The sequence below is a fragment of the Hippopotamus amphibius genome, chromosome 5 (assembly GCF_030028045.1).
Source record: "Hippopotamus amphibius kiboko isolate mHipAmp2 chromosome 5, mHipAmp2.hap2, whole genome shotgun sequence".
In the NCBI taxonomy this organism is placed as follows: Eukaryota; Metazoa; Chordata; class Mammalia; order Artiodactyla; family Hippopotamidae; genus Hippopotamus; species Hippopotamus amphibius.
The window spans coordinates 59253712-59274961 of record NC_080190.1 but is presented as its reverse complement, the minus strand read 5'-3'; the positions used below and the strand labels follow the sequence as shown (position 1 = coordinate 59274961).

Sequence of the window (21250 nt, the reverse complement as noted above, 5' to 3'; positions counted from 1 at the left end):
ATTCCTGATGTGTCACTGTTATACAGGAGAACATCCTTGTTTGCAAGACGTACATATTTACATGTTCAGGAGTGATGGGGCATCAGGTTGGCAACTTATTCTTGAAGGATACAGGAGAAAATTTGTACTGCATTTGCAACTCTTCTGAGTTTGCAATAGTCTCTGAATTTAACATTTTTTAACTGTAAAAGAAAATAAAGCAACAAACATAACATCATGCTAAATTACCAGGTGAGTTCAGACTGTTATATACCAGCTTTGTGTCAATCACGCCCCAACAGTCCCGCTTTAACTGGGGAACCATAAATGCTTCTGATGGGGAAGAGGCTCTGCTTCATTGGACCCATGCTGCGGTGCTAGGACAGCCTGCCTCTGCCTGGGACTGTCTTCCAACCCCAAACGTCCAACCACCTTTGGACACAGAGCATCATCAGTCCCTGCCATGTCTCTGGGCAGCCTGGGCAGTTCCAGACCATAAGGTACAAGAGAAGAGGCGCCAGCCAACATCACTCACAGCAAGCGGTGTTCTGACTGGCCTGCTCCTCAGGCTTCTGCCAATGTGAAACAAGAGCTGAGCAAAGTAAAGAAACTAACTGCGAACACAGAGAGCAGCAAGGGCAGCAGGACATGCTCCCACCCCAAAATAACAATGGTAACTGTACCATCTTGTACTTGCACAGGATTTTAATATTTGCAAGATTCTCTCCATCTATAATCTCACACAATCCATACAAAGGAAAGAAGCTACAGACCCCCAAAGCTCCCAGACTAAGTCGAATTCCTGTGACACAGCACACATATCACACAGCACCTCCTCCTTAGTAGCCCTTGAAACATTCATGATACAGAATGTGTGTGATTATTTGATTAACATTTGTATCCCCCCTTGGACTGCAGAGTCCAGTAGAACGAGAGTTGAGTGTTTGTACACAGACAGCCCAATACCTCACAAAAGGCAGACACCAAAAATACTTGCTAAGTAATTACATGAACACATGGGTGGGTGGACAGATGGGTGTGGGTAGGTAAGCACGCAGACAGACAGTGGGTGGGTGAATGGATGGGTGGTGGGTGAGTAGGTGGATACGTGGATAGACGGTGGGTAGATGAATATGTGGATGAGGGGTGGGGTAGATGGGTAGACGGTAGGTAGGTGGGTAGGTGGATGAGATGGTGGGGGGTGGATGGGCGGGTAGATGAGATGGTAGGTGGGGGGGGTGGATGGGTGGGTAGATGAGATGGTGGGGGTGGTGGATGGGTGGGTAGATGAGATGGTGGGGGGGGGTGGATGGGTGGGTAGATGAGACATTAGGTGGCAGAGGGGGTGGGAAATGGATAATGAGTGGGTGAATGCCTGACCCTGGTCCATCTCCCACTGCCCAGGCTGGTTCTACCTGCTGCTGCTGGGCCCGGAGGTCGCCGATCTCCTTCTGGTCCTCCTCGTGCAGCCGCTTCATGTCCTCCCATGACTGCTGGAGCAGGTTACGTTCCCGCAGCAGCTGTCCGTTCTCCCGCCGCAGCATGTCCACGTCATCCTTCAGCTGGGTCTGGTCGCTCAGGAGCCGGCTGTGGAGCGTGCTGAAATCCCCCCCCCAACACACAGTGAGCCCAGCCAGCCTCCAACCCCCCACCCAAGGCACCACCCCTCCTCCCCAGGTCCCCATACCCCCAATACAGCAGACACGTCAGCAGCACACAGAGGCAGGCCAAAGCCTGGGGTCAGCCAGATGCCAGAGAAACCCAAACTACTTTTTAAGAACCTGACACCGAAATGGCACATACGTGAAGGCCGAGGAAAGGCGATGAGCCCCCTACCTGGTGTGGACCTGGCACCTCCAAGTACCGAGGCCTGGGCAAAGGTCAGCAGGTGGGCAGGCAGATGCCCTCAGAGGGGCACCAGAAGACCGAAAGGGAGCGTGCCCCATCTGCCTCTGCTGCGGTGGCGGAGCCCACAGGGCCCCAGGGCCCCACCGTGATCTGCCCAGCCTACTGTCTCACGCACTCAACCACTTCCCTAGCTGTGCTTCTGACGCTGGCAGTGGAGGGTGTGGAAAACGGAGGCTCAAAGCCACAGATCCACATGCTGAAGGCCCACTGCCTGCTACGTGGCAGAGGCAGGATGGAACCAGAAGCCCAGGCTCCAGGTCCAGAGGTAAAGACTGGCAGGAGGCAGCCGTTCCACGGATGCTGGGAACCCTGGCCAGGCAGGCCCCACTCACTGGTAGAAGTCGGTCTCCTTGGCCACCTCCTCACACCTCTTCAGGGCGTTGGTGTGCTGGTTCTGCAGGCTCTGCAGGTCTGACATGGCCCGCACACACTGGATCTTCAGCCTCTCGTAGTCCGGATTCAGCCTGTGGTAGGGCCTGGCCCAGACGGCAAACAGGGGTGAACGCAGGCCCTGGGATCACTATGCCAGGAATGTCTTTCCCTAGGAAGCCCCGTCCTAGGTCACTCCAGCCCAGCAGTTCCCGAGCACTGGTCTCCTGCACACCACCACCACTCCCCCTCCCCGGTGCCTGCTAAGCCCAGACGTCCTGGCCGCGCCCAGACCTACAGAGTCCGAACCCCCAGGACGGAGGAGACGGCCTTGACCGCTGACCTGCCTGCATGGGCTTGGAGAGCTGGGAAGGTGCTCTTGTTCTCTGGGAGCCTCCGGGAGGCAATGGGACAGGCCTGCACACACAGTGGGCCCAGCAGCCCCCGTGATGATGCTCCCCCTCTCCTTAGACCAGCGATTCTCAATCTTGGGTACGTAATGAAAGACCAAGGCCCAGATCAATTATATCAGCATCCCCGGGGGCAGGACTCAGACCTCACGATTTTTTAACTCCCCAAGAGATTCCAATATGCAGCCAGGACTGAGAAAAGTCTCCAGAAGCAGGAGTTCTCCAAGTGGGGTTCCCGGACCTGCAGCATTGTCATCACCTGGGAACTCGTCAGAAATGCAAATTCTCAGGCCAGCCCCAGACCACTGAAATCAGACACTCAGGAGGGAGGGAGGGATGGCCAGCAATCTGTGCTTTAACAAGCTCTGCGGGTGATTCTGGTGCGAGCTCAAGTGTGGGAACCCCTGCTCTAGAGGGGGCGTCAGCAAGCATTTTGTGTCAAGGGCCAGGCTCTGTGTGGCCACTCACCCTGCCTGGGGGGCATGAAAGCAGACACGGAGGGCACACACTCGCACGCTGGGTTCTTCACATGCCCTGCCTGCGAGCTGTCTGACTGAGACACAGCCTCATGTAAGTAACCTCAAGGAACAGTCTTTGAGCCCCAACATCATCCCAGAAAACCATTCCTCAGGATGAGGTACACAGCCCTGATGCTCCTAAAGGAAAGAGGTTAAACCAACCCTGCTCCCAGTCACCTGAGAACCCCCGCCAGCATCTCCCCAACCCTTCCCTGGTATCTACCTCGCATCCCAACTAAAGAAGTGGTCAAAGACTTTCTTCAAAACAACAAAAAAGCCAGGTGGGACCAATCCCCTTTAAAACATATGTGGCAGGAAATGACTAACGTGCTTACAAAACCACACAAAGATTCACTCAACAACGAAGTAGGTTGTCTCCACTGCTGGGAGACAGAGGTGCCCTTGCACACAGAGATAGACCAAAGGCTCAGCAACGGGGTGACTGTCTCTATTAGGGCAGGGGCTGCACACAGCAATGAACAGGGGACAGAGAGAGAAGCGTATTGTCTCGGGGTTGGAAGGCAGAGGCCTGGGAGAGCACTAGTGACAAGACCAAGGCCATTCAACCAACCAGGGACGAGGCACCACACTGGGACCAGAAGCCTCCAGCTGCTACCCAGACCACCCACCAAATGATCATCTGAAAGTCCAGAAGAAAGGCCACAAGGCTGGTCCACATACACATCCACCTCCCCCCCCCACCCACCCCACCGCAACGCACAGGCGCAAGCAAGTGCACGCCACTGCCAGGAGCCACGTGTAGGGCAGACACACCCACCCACGCTTCTCAACCCCCAAGTTGTGTGATGCAGGCCACAGACTCCGATTTTGGTCTGGAGGAAGCATAACAAGTCTGTACCCCCCCTCCCTGTATCTGGGCCCACAAGCAGGGGTGGGGAGAAGGGACATTCGAGCAGTGCAGCAGGGCTCCCAGGAGCTAAGGGGATGCCTCGGGGCAGGGGAGGCCACAGCATCAGGGTGGTGACCCTGTCCATCAGGCCGGTGGGGGAGGGGCACGGTCACCACCTCTTGTCGAAGGTGGTCCCATGGGTGGCGAAGGCCAGGCGCTTCCGCAGCTCATTCCTCTCCCGGGTCATCAGCCGCAGCTGAATAGAGAGGTTCTCCACCTTCTCGTTCACTTGCCGCTCAGTGAGCAGGGGTGGTGGGGATGGCGCCTTCCCAGTGGTGCCTGCAGGAGGAAGGTGACAAAGTGAACTTGCATTTACACGGCCCCCACCAGCGGCCAGGAACCATTCTGGGCTCTCAGCTTGCACGCACCCCTCACAACCACCCTGCCAGGTGGGTCCTGTTACATCTGCCTTTCCCAGAGGACACCACCAAGTCAGAGTGTAAGGGGCTCAGCTGGGACCGGAGCCCAGGCAGTCTGGCTCCAGCATCCACTAGCTTAGCCCTGGCTGAGGACACTGAGGTCCCCCTCTCTCTCCCAACCTGGCTTTGGCATCTCCAGGATGGAACTGTATTGGCCCTAATCTTTGCATCCTTGCCTGTTCTGCTAACACCAGTTGTCACCCACCCATGGGCACGGGGAGCCAGCCTGAGCAGACTGGAAGACACGGCCTGAAGAGGAAGACACAGCTGCAACCCAGAAAAGCGGGCAGAGGACCAAGGCAGCCAGCTCCAAAGCTGGGCCCAAGGGCCGTGTCCCCTGTTCCCCTGATCAGGGCTGGACACTCCGCACAGTTGCCTCTTCCAAGCTGCCCAACTGCCTGAAGGACCTGTTAAACCAGCCCAGGCGTGCAGCTTGAAGGAGGTGCAGGGAGAGCCGCCCACAGCCAAGATAACTGTGATGGGGTGCAGGTAAGTCCCAGGGCCTCTGGCTGCCCAGCTCACACCAGGCCCTCATCGCCTGCCCCCAGGACTAGATGTGTCCTGAAGCGAACCCCATGCCTTACGCTACTACTAAGGAACAGTGGCCACCACCAGCACCTCTGACGAGATCCCAATCCGCTTCGAGGAAGTACGTGCCTCACTCGAACGTCCCAGAAAAAGAGAAAAATCCATGGTGCTTTTATATTTAATTCCGTCCATGTGTTCACCTGAGCTCTCTAACCCTCAGAGATCCTAGTGGGGTCAGAGTAACCCACGCAGTCATCCCAGTTTATGGATGTGATCCAGAGGCTGACTCACCCCAGGGACACAGTATCTGTCTCCCCAGTAGCCCTGTCATGTGCGAAAGGCAAGACAAACATCTTCTGACTCCGTGTCATCCTGACCGCTGCCCCCCAGCTGACCCTTGTTGTGCAAACCAAGGGTCCCCCAAGATAGGCACTCAGGAGTGGCCTTGCATCTTCCAGCAGTGCCAGGGAGGATGGAGAACCCAACACTGTGGGTGACAAGATAGACCATGGTCCGAGACAGGAGACTCAAGCTCTCAGCTCAGAGTTATCCCATGTCGGTACCCAAACTAATGAATCTAGTACCCTTCAAAATGCATGTTATTTTAAAGCCAGCACCTCCATAACAGCCAGGATTCCTGTGCTCAGGCCACACCTCTGGGGCCGAAATGTTCTCTAAGATGGAGCCCAGGACTATCATTTCCCACAAGCATCTCCCTCTCTCCGTGGGTTCTACTCCACAGCCTGAGAAGCCTTCCCTCGCTTTTCCCCAAAGACCCTGGATCCTCACCCCTGCCCCCAAGAGTTTTGGAAAACAAGCTGGTTACAGCTCTCTGTGGCTGTGTAATGTCTTCCTCTCTGGCAAATGAAGGCACTTCTACGAGCTCTAGTTCTACGACTGCCATTTGATTTGCACTAACTTACCCTGCTCTCTGCCATGTGGGGCTTCCTCTGGACACGTGCCTGACACCCCTTGTGGAGAGGCCTATGACTAACTCAGCATCTAACCAGCCCTGGGGGACATGATCTGAGGAGGACTGACAAACCCAAGACAGTGGGATGAACAGACTCAACCAGCACCCGGAAAAGAAGGATTTCAATGTAAACAGTCACAACCAACCCACACAACAGCAAACAGCACAATGCCCCAGGCATTAATTTATTCTTCCCAGCAATCCCAGAGGTGGTTAAAAATATTATCATCTCTATTTCACAGGTGAGAAGACTGAGGCCCAGCAAGGTTAAGGAATCAATTTAAACTTCCACAAAGAGCAAGTGGTGCCCTGGATGGGAGCCCAGGAACCTGGATGCAGAGCACGTGCTCTTTGCTGCTCTGCCCTGTGGCCTCCCAGAGACAACAGTGAGTAGCACTCACTCCATGCCTGGCAGTCTCTGAGATGCTTTTCATACATTATCCCAGTCCATCCCCTTAAGGAAGATGCTGCTGTTATTCCCATTTTACAGATCAGGAAACAAAACCTTATCAAGCTTAAATAATGAGTCCAGGTCACCAAGCCAGTAGATGACAGCATGACATATGGAGGGCCCTCTGCTTGACTCCGGTGTTCAAGGCCTCAACCTAGAAGTTCTCAACTGTTTTGACTTTAGGACCTCTTTACACTCTTAAAAATAAATGAGAACTCCAAAGAGCTTCTGTTTATAGGGGTTGTGTCTAACAATATCTACCAGACTAGAAATTAAAACTAAAAAAGTATTTTTAAATTTTTACTAATTTTAAATAAGTAAACCTGTTACATAGTCACATAAGATTTTTTGTGAAAAATTACTCTTTCCGTCACAAAACAAAAAACACAGTGAAAAGAAAGGCATTGCTTTGCATCTGTGAAACACTGTTTGACGTCTGGCTTAATAGAGACAGCTAGAGTCTCACATCGGGGCAACATCACACACTGTGGATGGAACCTGTAGCAAACTCCACTCTACAGTGGAGTCTGTGTGAGGACGAGAGTGCAGAAGGCAAGTGACATCTTAGTATCATTATGAAAATAGTTCTGACCTCCCTGGCTCCATGAAAGGACCTCAGGGACACCAGACCATGCTTTGAGAATGACTTGACCTATGGTCAAGTTCAAAAAGTATCAGAGAAACATCAGATCTCAATTTCAGAACTGAAAAGCACCACCAGGCCCAGCAACATACCTCCAGGGAGATAAAGAATTTTCACCCCATTTTAAAAATGAAGCAACAGAAAGATGCAGCCCTTAACTTCTGCGGAGGCCGGAAAGAGAAGCAGCAGCAGGACAAAAGTAGGGGTCATCAGACCTGTCACCACACACAGCCGCCGCCTCCTGTCTGTCTCCAGCAGGATGAGGCCACTGGCTCTGTAGCTGGTAGGACCTGGGGGCAGCTGATCACGCAGACAGTGACGTGAGCGCTGTCATTTGCTGAGCGCAGTCTAGGTGCTGGGCTCTGTGCTAAATACACCTGGGTCCTCACCTCATTAACACCCATGGTACCCTCCCAGGTACATGCTGTGATGACTGAGTGGGAAACTGACATCCAGCAAGACTGCACAGCTAGGAAACCAGCGGATACCCACACAAACTCGGCTTCACCTCCAGACCCAGGGCCTCACGCACTACCCTGCACGGCCTCCCAACAAGAGTGGCCTCCTGTTTCCCTTCCCCTGCCCCAAAGGCTTGAGCATACATGAAACACAAAAAGTGAGGCCATCCAGGCCTGCGAATCCATCAAATGGCAGGTTGATGTAGGGACACTGCTGCCTGGATGCCCCTGTCCTTTCACAATAAGGAGAGCAGAGGGCAGAGGAGGACCACAAGGGACCTCAAGAAAAATCCCAAGATGTGCTAAACCAGGAAGTCCCAAAATGACAGTAAGTGTTGCAGAAAACTCTCTCCTTATCCATTCAATTAAAAATAAAGTTTTCCTTTTTTACTTGCACCTCAGGGTTGAAAAACGTTTTGAAAATAATGCAGTCCTTCCAAGAAAATGGTTGCCAGAATCCCCCAAAGAGCTACCAAGATTGTTTGAACTCCTGCACAGTGTAGGAGCTCACTACTTCACAGCAAAGCCCATCTAACCTCTCCCCAGATAATTATTCTGTGTACTGAGTTAAAATCTATATTTCTCCCACTGACACTAGATGTACTCCCAGGGCTATGAGGTACAACTGTAATTCCCCTTCTATACAATAGACATGCAAGTATTTGAAGACAACTGCCAAGTCCCTTTATCACTACCAGAATAGCTAAAATTAAAAAAAACTGACAACACCAAATTCTGGCAAGGATGTGGAGAAACAGGAATTCTCAAACACTGCCGGTGGGAATATGAAATCACGCAGTCACTTCAGAAAACACTTTGACAGTCTTTTATAAAGTTAAACATGCACTTACCATACCACCCAGCAATCCCACTCCTGGATATTTACACAAAAGAAGTGAAAATTTATGTTCACGCGAAAGCTAGCACACAACGGTTTCCCGCAGCTGTCGCATGGATAGATGACAGTGATGTATTCGTACGATGGACTACTTCCCAGTAACTACCATATAAGCTGCGGGTATGCACAAGGGCTAGGGGAACGGGGAATCGCGAACGCACTGTGCTGAGTGGAAACTGGACTCAAAAGGAGGCCATGTACCATATGATTCCGTTTACACGACATTTGGGAAAAGGCAAAACTACAGAGGCAGAAGAGAGATCAGTGGTTGCCAGGGGCTGGGGTGGAGGGAAAAAAGGCTGACTACAAAGTCACAGAAGAGAATTCAGGGTGGAGGAATTATCCTGTATCTTAACTGTGGCGGTGGTTAAATGACCAATCATGTTTGTCAAAATTCATCAAACTATACACTAAAAAGGATAAATTTTACTGTATGCAATTCATACCTCAATGAACATGACTTTTAAGAAACTTTTCAAGTTAAAAAAAAAAACAACAAAAAACCTGTGGTGCCCTAAACTGAAGCGACCATCCCAGGAGAGGTGTGACCGGTGAAGAGGTGTGGCTTGTCACCTCCGACCAGTCACTGTGTTTATAATAAACATTTTCAAGAACAAGCAAAATTAAAACTAAAGTCAAGTGACTCGTCCACAGAAACCTCAAATTCTATCTTTGTGCAGTTGCTCTTTTGGATTCAAATGCAACACTGTCCAATCTCCCCCCACTTCACTCCTTCTTCTTCCCAAATCTGGAACCCACTTGAAAAGAAGACAGAGGAATTCTTTGGTGGTCTAGTGGTTAGGATTTGGCACTTTCACTTCTGTAACCTGGGTTCAGTCCCTGGCGGGGAACTGAGATCCCGCAAGCCGTGCAGCGCAGCCAAAAATAAATAAATAAATAAATAATAATGTTAAAAAGAAAAAGATAAACTTTAAAAAGAAAAGAAAGATTTCCTTTTTTTCTTCTCATGTCCAAGATGGGATTCTGGGGTTAAGGGATTTGGACTGGACTAAAATGGCCCCAAAAAGAGTACTGGAAGATGCCAGGAGAGCCGGCACAAGCCCTGGAGTTTGGACAAAGAGCTGTCACTCCTCTGGGCCTTGGTAGGAGAAGGAGAGCAGCCAAGGGGAGCTGAGCCCCTTCGCCATCACGAGTCCTGGTTCCTCCTGGCCAACGGTTACCAGGTTACCCTGGCCAACGCCAGTGCAGCCTCCTCTGTAGACCACTGAGGCTCAGCCAGAGCCTGACAGCTGGGTAGTCTTCTCGACTACAAGCCCCTCTTGTTCTTAACTCCCTTGTCACACCACACTCCAGATGACCCTGAAGGCCACCCCCCTAGTTTTATTTATAGCTAGACACGTCACAGTTCTGCTTCAGAGCCCTGTGGTACCAGAGACCAAGGAGAAAATGGGCACTGGCCAAAAGTGGTTAGGTGGAGCAGGGATGCCCAGGTAAACTTCCCAGCCTCCTCCAGGGCCTGGCTGTCAGGAGAGAAGCAGAGCAGCAGAACATAGTCATCAAAGGCCACAGCAAGCAAAACCAAGACATCCGTGCCTCTAGCCCAGGAAAGCCAGAGCCATCAGGGGAGAAACAATCCCACGTCCTAAACCAGGGCTTCCAAAAGCACCTCAGCTTCACAGAGGAACCTGTTAGAAATGCACACGTCAGGCCCCACCCAGACCTACCGAATCAGGAACCCTGGAGGAGAAGCCAGTACTCCCCTCCAGGTGAGTCTGATGTCTGATAAAGTTTGAGAACCTCTGCTCTGGACCAAAGTTGCATTGGCTGGCCAGCGTGGCTTTTTTATCCCTTGGTTTTTTTGGCTGTCCAGTACCCACCACATTTAAAAGCATCACACACTGATGCCCAGGGGATGCCCTCCTTGGTCAGCACAGGACTGCAGCTGGGCTCCTCCTGGACTTGGACTGGAAGGAGGTGAGACTCCAGTGCAGCAGCTGCAGCCTTGCCCAGCTCCCAGATCTCCTCCCAGATAAGCTACTTGCTCTCAAATCCTTGACTCAGGGTCAGTTTGCAGAAACCCAAACCAAGACAGGCGGCGATGGCCTATTGCTTCCAGGCTGCTCCTGCATCTGGAGTACCATTTCTGGAAGACCCCACTCAAGAGCCACCTCCTCCCTGAAGCTTACTCTGACACCCCTCATTAGAAATAGCTGCTCCTCCCCCTTTGTCTCCTTGTTTTACACAAGGCAAAATGGCCAGTCATTTATATCTCTGGTGCTATGATCTGAAAGTTAGTGTACCCTACCAAATTCCTATGTTAAAGTCCTACCCCCCCCACCCCCGCAACCCCATGTGGTATCCAGAGATGGGGCCTTTGGGAGGTGATCAGGTCATGAGGGTGGAGCCCACATGAATGGGATTAGTGGCCTTAAAAAAGGGACCCTAGAGAGCTCTTCCCTCTCCTGCCATGTGAAGTTACAATGAGAAGACACCATCTATGAACCAGGAAGTGGGGCCCCCAAGACACTGACTCTGCCTTGATCTTGGACTTCCAAGCTTCCGGAACTGTGAGAAATAAATGTGTGTTGTTTCTGAGCTGCCAGGTCTGTGGTGTTCTGTGATAGCAGCACAGACAGACTAATACACCTGACTAGCCTGAAGGCCTAGAGCCCCTGTGATCCTTCTGAGTGCCGAGCATGGGCTCCAAGAAGACAAGGTGCTCCTGTCCATCTGATGAACTGAGAGAAAACAGGCCCTGGATCCAAAAGGACCAGAGAAAGAAGGGTCAGAGGGCATGGGGTCAGAGTGCAGCCTTGCCTCCATGCTCATTCACCCCACCATCCTCTATCAACTAGAAGCTGCACTTTCAAAGAATCTTTGCTGGGATAGGAAGGAAGCCCTTCAGCTCCTTCTCCTGCCAGCAAAACCAGGAGATGCCTCTCTTTAATAAGAAAGCTCTCCTGTTACTTCAATTTGCATGAAATTTAAGGCTCATTTTATAAATGCTGCCCAAGAATGTCTCTTCTTCTTAAAACTTCCCCAGTTATCCAAGCTGAGGGGGGAAAAAAAAAAAAGGCACCTGAGAAATCAGGTCAGGATGAATGGGGAGGAAAAAACATCGATTGCATGAAATGAGTGTGCATCCCCTAGGCAGATCCTTGGGGCCTACCCACAGCCAGGTTACTTAAATAACAGGCCACATGGGATGGGGGAAGCCTCAAAGAAGCCACACGTGCTTAGCTGATGAAAACTGCCTGGAAAGACACAGCAACCTTTAAGGCTATTGGTGTGTTGTTAGTAGGGTCAGGCTGAAGAGGTGAAATGGGCAAACCACCTGAGGATCTAACGCCAGCCAGGAAGGTGCAGGGTGGGGGGGACAACCAGGCACCAGCTGTTGCAGAGAAAATGCCATACCCAAGGCTCCACCTACCAATTTTCTCTTATGCTAAATATAACTTGCTGTTCTTTTCCCAAACGTTCTTGGTTAGGGAGATATAAGTGGGAAAGTGGAGGCGATGTTTTTATCATAAGACCTTGCCTTTCCTTAGGTTCATGGAGAAAGACCGTAACAAACAAAAACAGCCAGTCTCCGTCTGACTCATCAGGCCCTTGGCCAGGGCATGGTGTGCCTGAGATGACCAGGAAAGGAAGTGCTCTGCCCGTCATTAGGTGAGGCTGAGCCAGGAGGAATTCCTCCAGGATGTGCTACAGTGGGCCATGGCTGACCCTCCATTCGTTCTACTTCAAGGGACTGGTCCAAGCCAGCGACAGACACTCCAGTGCCTTTGCCAGGCACTAGATTAGGTCAGCTCATCTCCAACCAGGAAGGCTGTTAAAGTGGATGCTGAGCCTCATCCTCAGAGCTTCTAGAGCCCGGAAACCTGCACTTCTATCAAGTACCTGGGTGCTGCTGGTCCAGGGACTACATTGTACAAGCCATGGTCTGGGCACAGACTGACAGGGGATTGGGGACTATGCTGAAGACCTCCTGGGGAAGGCTTCTTTGCTCACCAAGAGACATGAGAGGAGATGACCTCCGTCTTCCTCTGGACCATGTGTGATGACGGAGATGTTCTTTTATCTGCTCTGTCCAATATGGTAGTCACTAGCCACAGGAACTATGGAACACTTGAAATGTGGCTAGTATGACTACTGAAACTAGTGATTTAAAGTTTATTTCACATTAATTCACTGGCCTTTAAATAGCCACGTGTGACTAGCAGCTCCCACAACGAACACTGTAGCCCTGGACACTGTCAGGCCTAGCTGTGATGCTGACCCCTGCCCTCAGCCCAAGGGAAGACACCACAAAGAGGCCCGCAAAGCCACACCCATGTACTAAGCCCACCTTCAGCACATTTATCACGTGAGATCACACATTTCTCTGTTGTCTAAGGCAGGATGAGTTGATATTCCCTACTGCTGCAGCCAAAGGCCTTCTGGCCAATACAGCCATGGGACATTCAAGTCAGCCTGCAGAAAAATGGGGCTACTCACCCCAAGGTCAATGTCAACTCTTCGCAGAAAAGCAAGAGAAGGAAAACCTGGCTACCGGTGAACTAGAGAGGTTCGGACCTGAAGGGATGCAACCAAGTCTTTGAGCATCTAAGATCTGGGCACAGACAGTGATGTACAGCAGAGCACTGCTCTTAGCCTGCCTGCCAACAAGTATCCAGGGACACTGGTGACCCCTCCAACCCAAGGGCCAAATGGTGGGTCACTGACATGATGCTTCTTCCAAAGTATAGGAAGGTCCAGCTGCACAAAGAAACACCTTCCTACTCATGCCTGAAATTCCACCATTAAAAATACCTGGTGTGGTTTAAACAATATCTTTCTCTAAATCTCCTTTTAAAATGCAAATGCTCCTAGGAAAGGAGCATTTGCATTTTAAGCCTTGAAGTGTCAACATGAATGAATTTGTCAGATATCAGATCACTGTACTTTGTTCCCAAGGGGAACATGGAGCCAGAAAAGGGTGAGGCGAGAGCGGTGCGCTCAGAGCTCAACTAGCTCAGTTTTACAAAACCCCACCTTAAGGCTCCACTCATCCTCACTGCCCAGTCCATGCACTTCCCAAAAGCCAGCCCTGTGTTCAAAAGCCCCACCACCCCATCATTCAATCCCTGTGTCTCACCGACCCAAAGCAGGCTGGATAAAATGAACTGTGGTCCCAGCAGAGCCCTCCCTGAACCCTAGACAGGATGAGGGGACCTGTGACGGGCTGAACTGTGTCCCACAAACAGACATTGAAGTCCTAATCCCCAGTAAATGTGAACGTGACCTTATTTGGAAGTTCGGTCTTTAGAGATGATCAAGTTAAGATGAGGTCATACTGGAGTAGGGCGGGCCCCTAAACCAATGTGAATGGTGTCCTGTTTTAAAAAGGAAATTTGGAGACACACAGAGAGAACACCATGTGAAGATGAAGGCAGAGACTGGGGTGATGCATTTACAAGCCAAGGAACGTCAGAGATTGCCCGCACACAACCAGAAAGAGAGAACCTGAAAAAGACCCGTTTCCCGGTGCGTTCAGAGGGCACGTGGCCTTGCCGACACACTGATCTCAGACTCTGGCCTCTGGAACTGTAAGAGAATAAATTTCTACTGTGTAAGCCACTCCGTTTATGGCACTTTGCTAGGGTAGCCCTAGAAAACAAACACAGTCCCTCCTACTGGTCCCTTCTTATCACTCTGATCTCACTTATTGTATCTATTCATCTGCCTCTCCCCAGTAGATCCTAAGATCCATGAGCACAAGGACCATGTCCGTCTACTCACCACTAGACCACAAGGCCACTATTGGCACCCTGAAGGTGTTCTGTGCGAGTCAAATTAACATATGACAGGCCTGCCCCTAGCTCGTTCCAGAATTGCAGGAGCGGCCCCTCTGAGTGGCCACTTCCCCATCTACTGGAGAAACTGGAAAGAACTGGACCAGATGGCCTCTGTGAGCTCTTCAGACTCAAAAACTCCAGGACTCACCACTGAAGGTGTACCCATCCATCAAGGTCAGATCAGGACATAGAGCTACACTAGGGCGTCAAACAGAGGGCACGTGACACAGGAGATGGGCCACAGAGGCATGGGAAGGCTGGGAGACTATGACCACCTTCATCTGGGATGTCTTCAGTGAAGGAACAGCAGGGCTGGCTTCCCTCTGTGTGTTCCTGGAACCCACGTCCAGGGACACACACCGAATTCGGCATGGACTGGTGACTCCTGTTCCCAAGGCAACACTTTCAGTAGGCCATTCCTGCTCACAAAGGACAGTCCCCAAAGGGACCAGTCTCCTGGAGAGTGGTCCCTGGGTACTACGAGGCCTGGGGGTTGGAGACAATAGGCTCTCTGAGTAGCCCTATGCCCTGACTGAGTGAAGAGATGGCAACACAGGTGCCTCCCCAGCACGCACCTCCCTCCTAACACCAGGGCCAGAGTTCTGCCCTCCTCCATGAAGAGGACATGCTGATGAAAGAACACGTGAATGGAACCAACAGAAGATGACCCCACGAACGATCTGACAGGTGAGGGCCAACTTCCCACCCCCAGCGCCGCCCCAGCTTACGCCCAGACCCCCGACCACCTGGGGTCCTCCAGGAAGGGGGGGGCGCCCAGGAAGGAGGTACTCACCCACGCTGCTGAGGGAGCTGCTGCTCTCTGAGTCTGAGGGCATGATGGACAGGACACTGTAGGTGGACCCTGGAGACAGAAAGAGAGGCCATCTGTTACTAACCCCAAAGGGCTTGCTCGTCTACACCCCAAACCACGGTCAGACCAACTGACTTCAGCCAGCTCCAGGCTGAGAACCAGCGCCGCGAGGGGACGAGACATCGGAACCGCAGGCTGGGCGGGCAGGTGCGGTCAGCAGAGCCTAGTCGTCGGGGCTTCTACCCAGGCTTCTGACCCACCTCCGGCCACCCTCTAACTGATCCACGCACGGGCACAGGGAAGCCTGGAGTCAGCCAGCTGGCTTCTTGTCGGGACATCTAGGGAAAGGCTTAGCAAGGAAGCTACGTGCCCCAGGGTAACAAGGGGTCCGGGGATTTCCTACAGACTTGTATCAGTAAGATTCTGGCTTCCGTATAGAGGGTAACAGAGCCTAAGTTAAATATCCGTGAACTCTTTGTTCTTTGTGCCTGGCTGTTCTGCTCTTAGGTTCTAACTGTATTCAAGTTCAGTCCCTGATAATTTAGTCAGTGGCTGCTGCCCCCTTATTAAAAGTTACTCATAAAATTATAAGCGATCACACTGTCACCAAAGCTAGGGAGTAACTTGGTGGGGGGGAGGACGCCACTTGTTATTAACTCCTAGTGGCAGACACACAACCACCATGGTTTAATTTGAATTCAAATATCTTCAAAGCCAGGATATCACCTGCCTGGCATCAGGAACAACGTCTGGGTCAAGAAATTCAGCTCTGAGCACAGCTCTCGTACACATGTGAGGAGCTGGCCAGGGACCTCAGTTTTCTGGATCTGTTCTTAAGGCTGTAACGTGAAGGGGTTCAACCAGACAGCTCACAAGGTCCTTTCCCTCGTACCATTTCAGAGATTACATTTTCCATGATTAATGGAAGCAAAGGTATGCTTTGCTTATCAAGACTACAGAGGACACAAAAGGAAGAGGGCGGGCGAACCAACCCAGCAGCTGAATGGGAGTTGAAAAAAGCACAACATGCAGAGATGGTGGGTCAAACAAAACAAGACAATGGAATGAATGCAATGTGTTACTCTCGGAACCGAAAGAACTATACAATGAAGGGGTGTGTGTACTGGGCAGTGGGTGAGCCAGATATGAGGTTTTTGCAATAAAACCTTTGAATGAGCCTTAGGGCTTTGGTGTCAGAAAGCAGCTGAGAACTAATGAGACCTTGGGCTCGAAGAACAGAAATGTGGGGTCAAATTTAAGGGGCTCACTCCCATCTCAACTCTTGACTAGCCATCCTAGACCTGCACACCCTCAGAAGGGAAAAAAGGAAGAATGAAAAGGGATAAGGAGATGGGGTAAGCAGGGGAGAGGAAGAGGAGGAGGGAAACCCATGGCCGGGGGAAGGAGGAGTGCACCAGGGGACAGGGGAGACCCCGAAGGGAAGGGGAAGATGGGGGGGTGGGGAGATGAAGACCACACAGAGGGCAGGGAAATGACAGCCCTGGCATAACAGTCAGCGTGCAGGGGAGCTAGCTGGTGTGCCTGCTGGAGAGAGAGAGATGAAAGAGAGGAAAGAAGAGAAAACAGAAAAACGGGACTTTGGTAATGGCAAGAAGCGAGCCAGGAACGGCCAGTGGCCTCTTTATCACATTTTCCAAGAATCTCTGGGTGTTCGGCACGGATGGAAGAGGATGGCTTGGGGAGTGGGCAGGACTGTCCGAAAGGATTCAACCTGTTCGAATGGCCTCTGGCAGCAGCCCTGAAATAGCTGGTGGATGCAGGTCAGGATTGCCTAATGGTCAGTGCTGCCTCGGTCTGAGAAGACCTGGGTGGTGGGGGCTTCCACGACACATGCATTCCCTCCATGCACACCTGGCAGGATATCATAGGTATCTGCACATCATTTGAAGGGAGATGGAAAAAAAAAACCCCATGCAACCCTAAAAGTCCTTGATCCTACTAAAAAAGTAAGCAATGTTCAGTGAGCTATCTCCTGTATTTAAGTTCAACCCACGCTACTCATTTTGCTGCCCCTTCCACATCTCTGCATTTCTGTCTCAACAAGGAGCATCACAAACTTCTCAAAGAACCTCTCTTCCCATATCATAAACATTAAGCATTGCACAAAGATCCATGAAATAAAGTCAGGGGCAATTCGGCCAATCCATTGGTGTCTTCAAAAAACAAGAATGCAACACAATGCCTATCTTCTCAACTCAGTTGCCATTTTCTTTTTTTTTCTTGAGTTTATTTATTTAGTTATGGGCTGCGTTGGGTCTTCGTTGCTGCGTGAGGAGTTTCCTAGTTGTGGAGAGTGGGGGCTACTCCTCGCTGCGGTACCCGGGCCTCTCACTGCAGTGGCCTCTCTTGCTGTGGATCATGGGCTCTAGGTGCACGGGCTTCAGCAGTTGTGGCATATGGGCTCAGCCGTTGTGGCTCGGGGGCTCTAGAGCATGGGCTCAGTCGTTGTGGCGCACGGGCTTAGCTGCTCCGCGGCACGGGGGATCCTCCCGGCCCAGGGATTGAACTCGTGTCCCCTGCATTGGCAGGCGGATTCTCAACCACTGTGCCACCAGGGAAGTCCCTCAACTGCCATTTTCTTAATTATTTTTTGTTGTTGTTATGTGAGGGAAAGGAAGGCTAGCTGGCTGGTGTGTTGGTAGACTCTTTTTGAAAGATACCTACTCAGAAAAGCAGGCACAAATACACTGTCCCACTCAGACCCTGAGGTCTGAGCCCAGCCCGGCCCTGCTGCGGCACGGTGGCCGGCACTCGGGGGGACGCCCCCTGCAGGACGCTTTGCCTCTTTCTCATTACTGGCATCAGCGGTGCCCCATCTTCCAGTAAACCACCCTGCCCCTTCAAATCATCTCTCTCCTCCCCTGTGGCAAGTTTCCACTGTTAATTAAACTTGGCACACATGCTTCTCTCTCTCCTCCCACCTCCCCCCTGGCTGGGGGGAGTCAACTGGCCAGCCGACACACTCTGTTCCTCTTCCCTGTCCCCTACATCCTGACGCCTGACGGGGCTCTGGGGCCTGACCTGGGGGCGGCATGACATCTCTATCTGCATCTCTGGGCATCACCTCCCCCGAGTCAGCTGGCAGGGCTCCTGGGAGCTGGTGGTGGGGCTGCCAGGGAACAATTAAAATTGGATAAGGCCCAGTTTCTACAATGTTCCCAGGGCCGTAGACGTCATTCGGGGGGAAAAAGGGCCTGAAGACGACGCTGTCTTGGTCATGCTTTGTCTCTGCAGCTATTGTTGTCTTTAAAAGCCTGTGTGGTCAGGACTGTCGGGAAAAGGCAAAAGGAGTCGCCTTCCTCTGCAGTCACGCTGTGTCCTTTCAAAGCGATGGCTTCTGAGGGGTGGGACGGACGTCATCTACCCCTGGGATTTCACAATCCAATCTGGAGGCCGACAGCGGTGCCATCTCACCGCGCACGCTCCCCTGCCCCGCACAGCCCCTCACCCCTGACCGTGTGGGAGCTCCCCTGAAGGCACCTGCACCTGCACCCGAGCCCTAAGGCACACCCTCCACATCACACACACAGAGAGGCCCGGAGGAATGAGGGCCAGCCTTCCCCACCACGGCTGCCCCCACTGCCTTCCCTCCCGCCCCCCAAAGGACAGCAGAGCACTGCCCCTCAGGACGGCCGCCACAGACTCAGACAAGCCTGTGCAGAGGTGCAGAGAGGACCCAGAGAAAGTCACACGGTTGGGAAATGTTTCCAGAAAAGGAGCGCAGAGCGACCTCCCTCGTGACCCCGTGGTTAAGACTCTGCGCTAGCAATGCAGGGAGCGCGGACTCGATCCCTGGTCAGGGAACTAGATCCTGCACGTGCCACAACTGACTCTGCATAGCCAATATTAAAAAAAAAAGGGGGGGGGGGGCGGGTAGAGCAGGAGCCCAGGTTTTCACGGCCATGTGGAGCAGAGTGATGATACAGGGGGTTCTCTGCCATAGCAACTACCTGGGGCCTGGTCCAAGCACAGGTTCCGACTGGGCAGATGAAGTGGGGCCTGAGACTCTGCATTTCTAACAAGCCCGCAGGGCACGAGGTCCACAGAGACTGAAAGCAAGGTACCAAGGCTGACCCGAGCCAGCAGGTAGGATGCACATGGAAACCACGGCAGAAGCCCTGGGCGAGAGCTGGCAGACTCTCTGGGACGGGCCTGGGCCACGAGCACTGCCTGCGTCCTTCCCGAGAGGCCGGCCCCTGCTAACTGTGTTTACTCTGTGACTCAGCCTCACTGGGTCACGGAGACCACTTCAGAAGAACTTCCAGTAAAATCGCCCAACCGATAACAGAATGCCCAGCCTCCCAAGGCCCCTCCTGTGGCTGTGGGGCCCCTAACACACTCCTCCATTCACCTGGGGCTTGTGAAGGCCCCAGTGACTCACACTTCCTCCCCATGAAACCGCGACGCTGAAGGGGCTTGTTCCAGCCTCCAGCTGGCACGCAGCGTCCTCTCTGTGCTCCAGCGGCCTCTCTGTGCTCCAGCGGCGCTGATCTGAGACAGCTCTGGGCGCTGGGAGGGCATGCACCTCTTCTGCGGGCATCGGGGAAGGAGGCAGGAGCAAGCCTCTCTTCCCTGGAGACTCTGCCACAGGGCAGGGAGGTGCTGCCTGGGCCCGGGGCTTGGCGGGGGGGTGGGTACCACCACCAGGCCACCTCTCCCACCCTGGAGCCCTCCTCCAGCTCCAGGCTGACCACCCTCGGATGGCTGAGGGTGCCCAGTCACTCTGGTACCCACACGTGAACACCAGGGTCCCGGCATGTGGCTGAGCCCTGCGAGCTCGGCGCTGGGCCAGGTGTGGTAGAAAGAAGACAAGCCAGGGGCTCAGGAGGCTACACCCTTGCTATGAGACTCTATCGAAGTCCCTTCCCCTCATCTGCAAATCGAGGCAGTGGTGACTAGAACACTGACAGGGTGCCGGCCCGTCTGTGTTCAACTCCCAACTCTGCCACTTAGCAGCTGTGCACCCTCGGGTAAGTCACTCAGCCTCTCCCTGCCTCCATGTGCTTATGCAAAATGCGATAATAGGAGTACTAGCCCCACAGAGGATCAACTGAGTTAATTTGAAAAGGGCTTGACACAGCACCTGGCATGGCCAGTGCTCCAAGTGTTAGCTGCTGCTCACACGGTCAGACCAGACCTTCCAACCCTGCTGGCCTCAATCCTCTGGTTACCCAAATGGGTTACCCATCTTTCAGAAAGCCGTCCACTAGAGTGACGAGGTTGAATAGTTCACGGAGACAAACTGCTAGACTGTATGGCACTAATAGTAACAATACCAGTAATAATAACAGCCTCAGCTAATAGGCACAGAGCCCTACTAAGTGCCAGGATGTAACAGCCTCTGCATGAGACTCTGCGTCTGTCGTCTCAGTTAATTCCCGCACCAACCCTGAGGCTGTCACTATGCCCGCTGTACAGAGGAGGAAACTAAGGGTCAGGAAAATTAACTTAAGGTCATGGTAGAGCCACTGAGGGGGCAAACAGGCAGTCTAGCCCAAAGCCTGTGCTCCAGATCCCTTTACACAACACTGCTGCCCGGCTCTAAAGGTCTAGCAGTCTGGGGAGACTTCATGGAAGAAGAGGCTTGGAGCTGGCCTTGGAGGATGGTGGACCTGGACAAGCACCGAGAGGCCAGATCAGCCTTGAGGAGATGTAGGCAGAACCTGTCCATCTGTGCAAGTGAGAAGTATCAGAGCAGGGCCACCCCTGCCCAGGGCCTCCCAGAGGGGGCTTGTCCTCTCCCTGCTCTCCTCCCCACACCAAGACACTCAACAAACACTGTGAGCCGAGCAGGGCTTGGGGACTAAAAGTGGGAAGAAAGAAAGAGGGATGGGCCGTGGCTTTATGGCCCTGACACATGCTGCTACCGCCTGCGCACCCCAACGCCCACGACCATGCTGGCTCCAGAGGCACTCGACTCCGGGAGCTACAGACAGGGGAAGGAGGCAAGAGGGTGGAAAGTGCTGTGTGCTGAGCTCGCCTTGACACGCACATGGAGGCCGGTGCCTCCTGGCCAAGCTGCAGGATGGTCGTCACCTGACCTAGAAGGCCAAGGAGGTGGCCCAAAGCAGGGTCTGGAGGGTTCCATGGGAGGGAGGTTGGGTGGCCGTCATTTACGGCCTAGAGGGTGGGGAGGAGACTGGGACAGACTTCAAG

The 21250-nt window shown here is 52.7% G+C and overlaps 1 protein-coding gene across 3 annotated transcripts in view; it reads right to left on the bottom strand.

The window, feature by feature from the left end:
- Positions 1–21250, bottom strand: part of DLG5 (discs large MAGUK scaffold protein 5) — a 129459-nt gene that overhangs the window by 56672 nt on the left and 51537 nt on the right. For all 3 annotated transcript variants that reach the window (XM_057735930.1, XM_057735928.1, XM_057735929.1), the window contains exons 2-5: positions 15056–15124; positions 4211–4373; positions 2220–2363; positions 1395–1578 (exon numbers count right to left, since the gene is read on the bottom strand). In XM_057735930.1, coding sequence (XP_057591913.1) covers positions 1395–1578; positions 2220–2363; positions 4211–4373; positions 15056–15098 — 534 coding nt within the window. In that variant the 5' untranslated portion in view covers positions 15099–15124. The remainder of the gene's footprint in view (positions 1–1394; positions 1579–2219; positions 2364–4210; positions 4374–15055; positions 15125–21250) is intronic.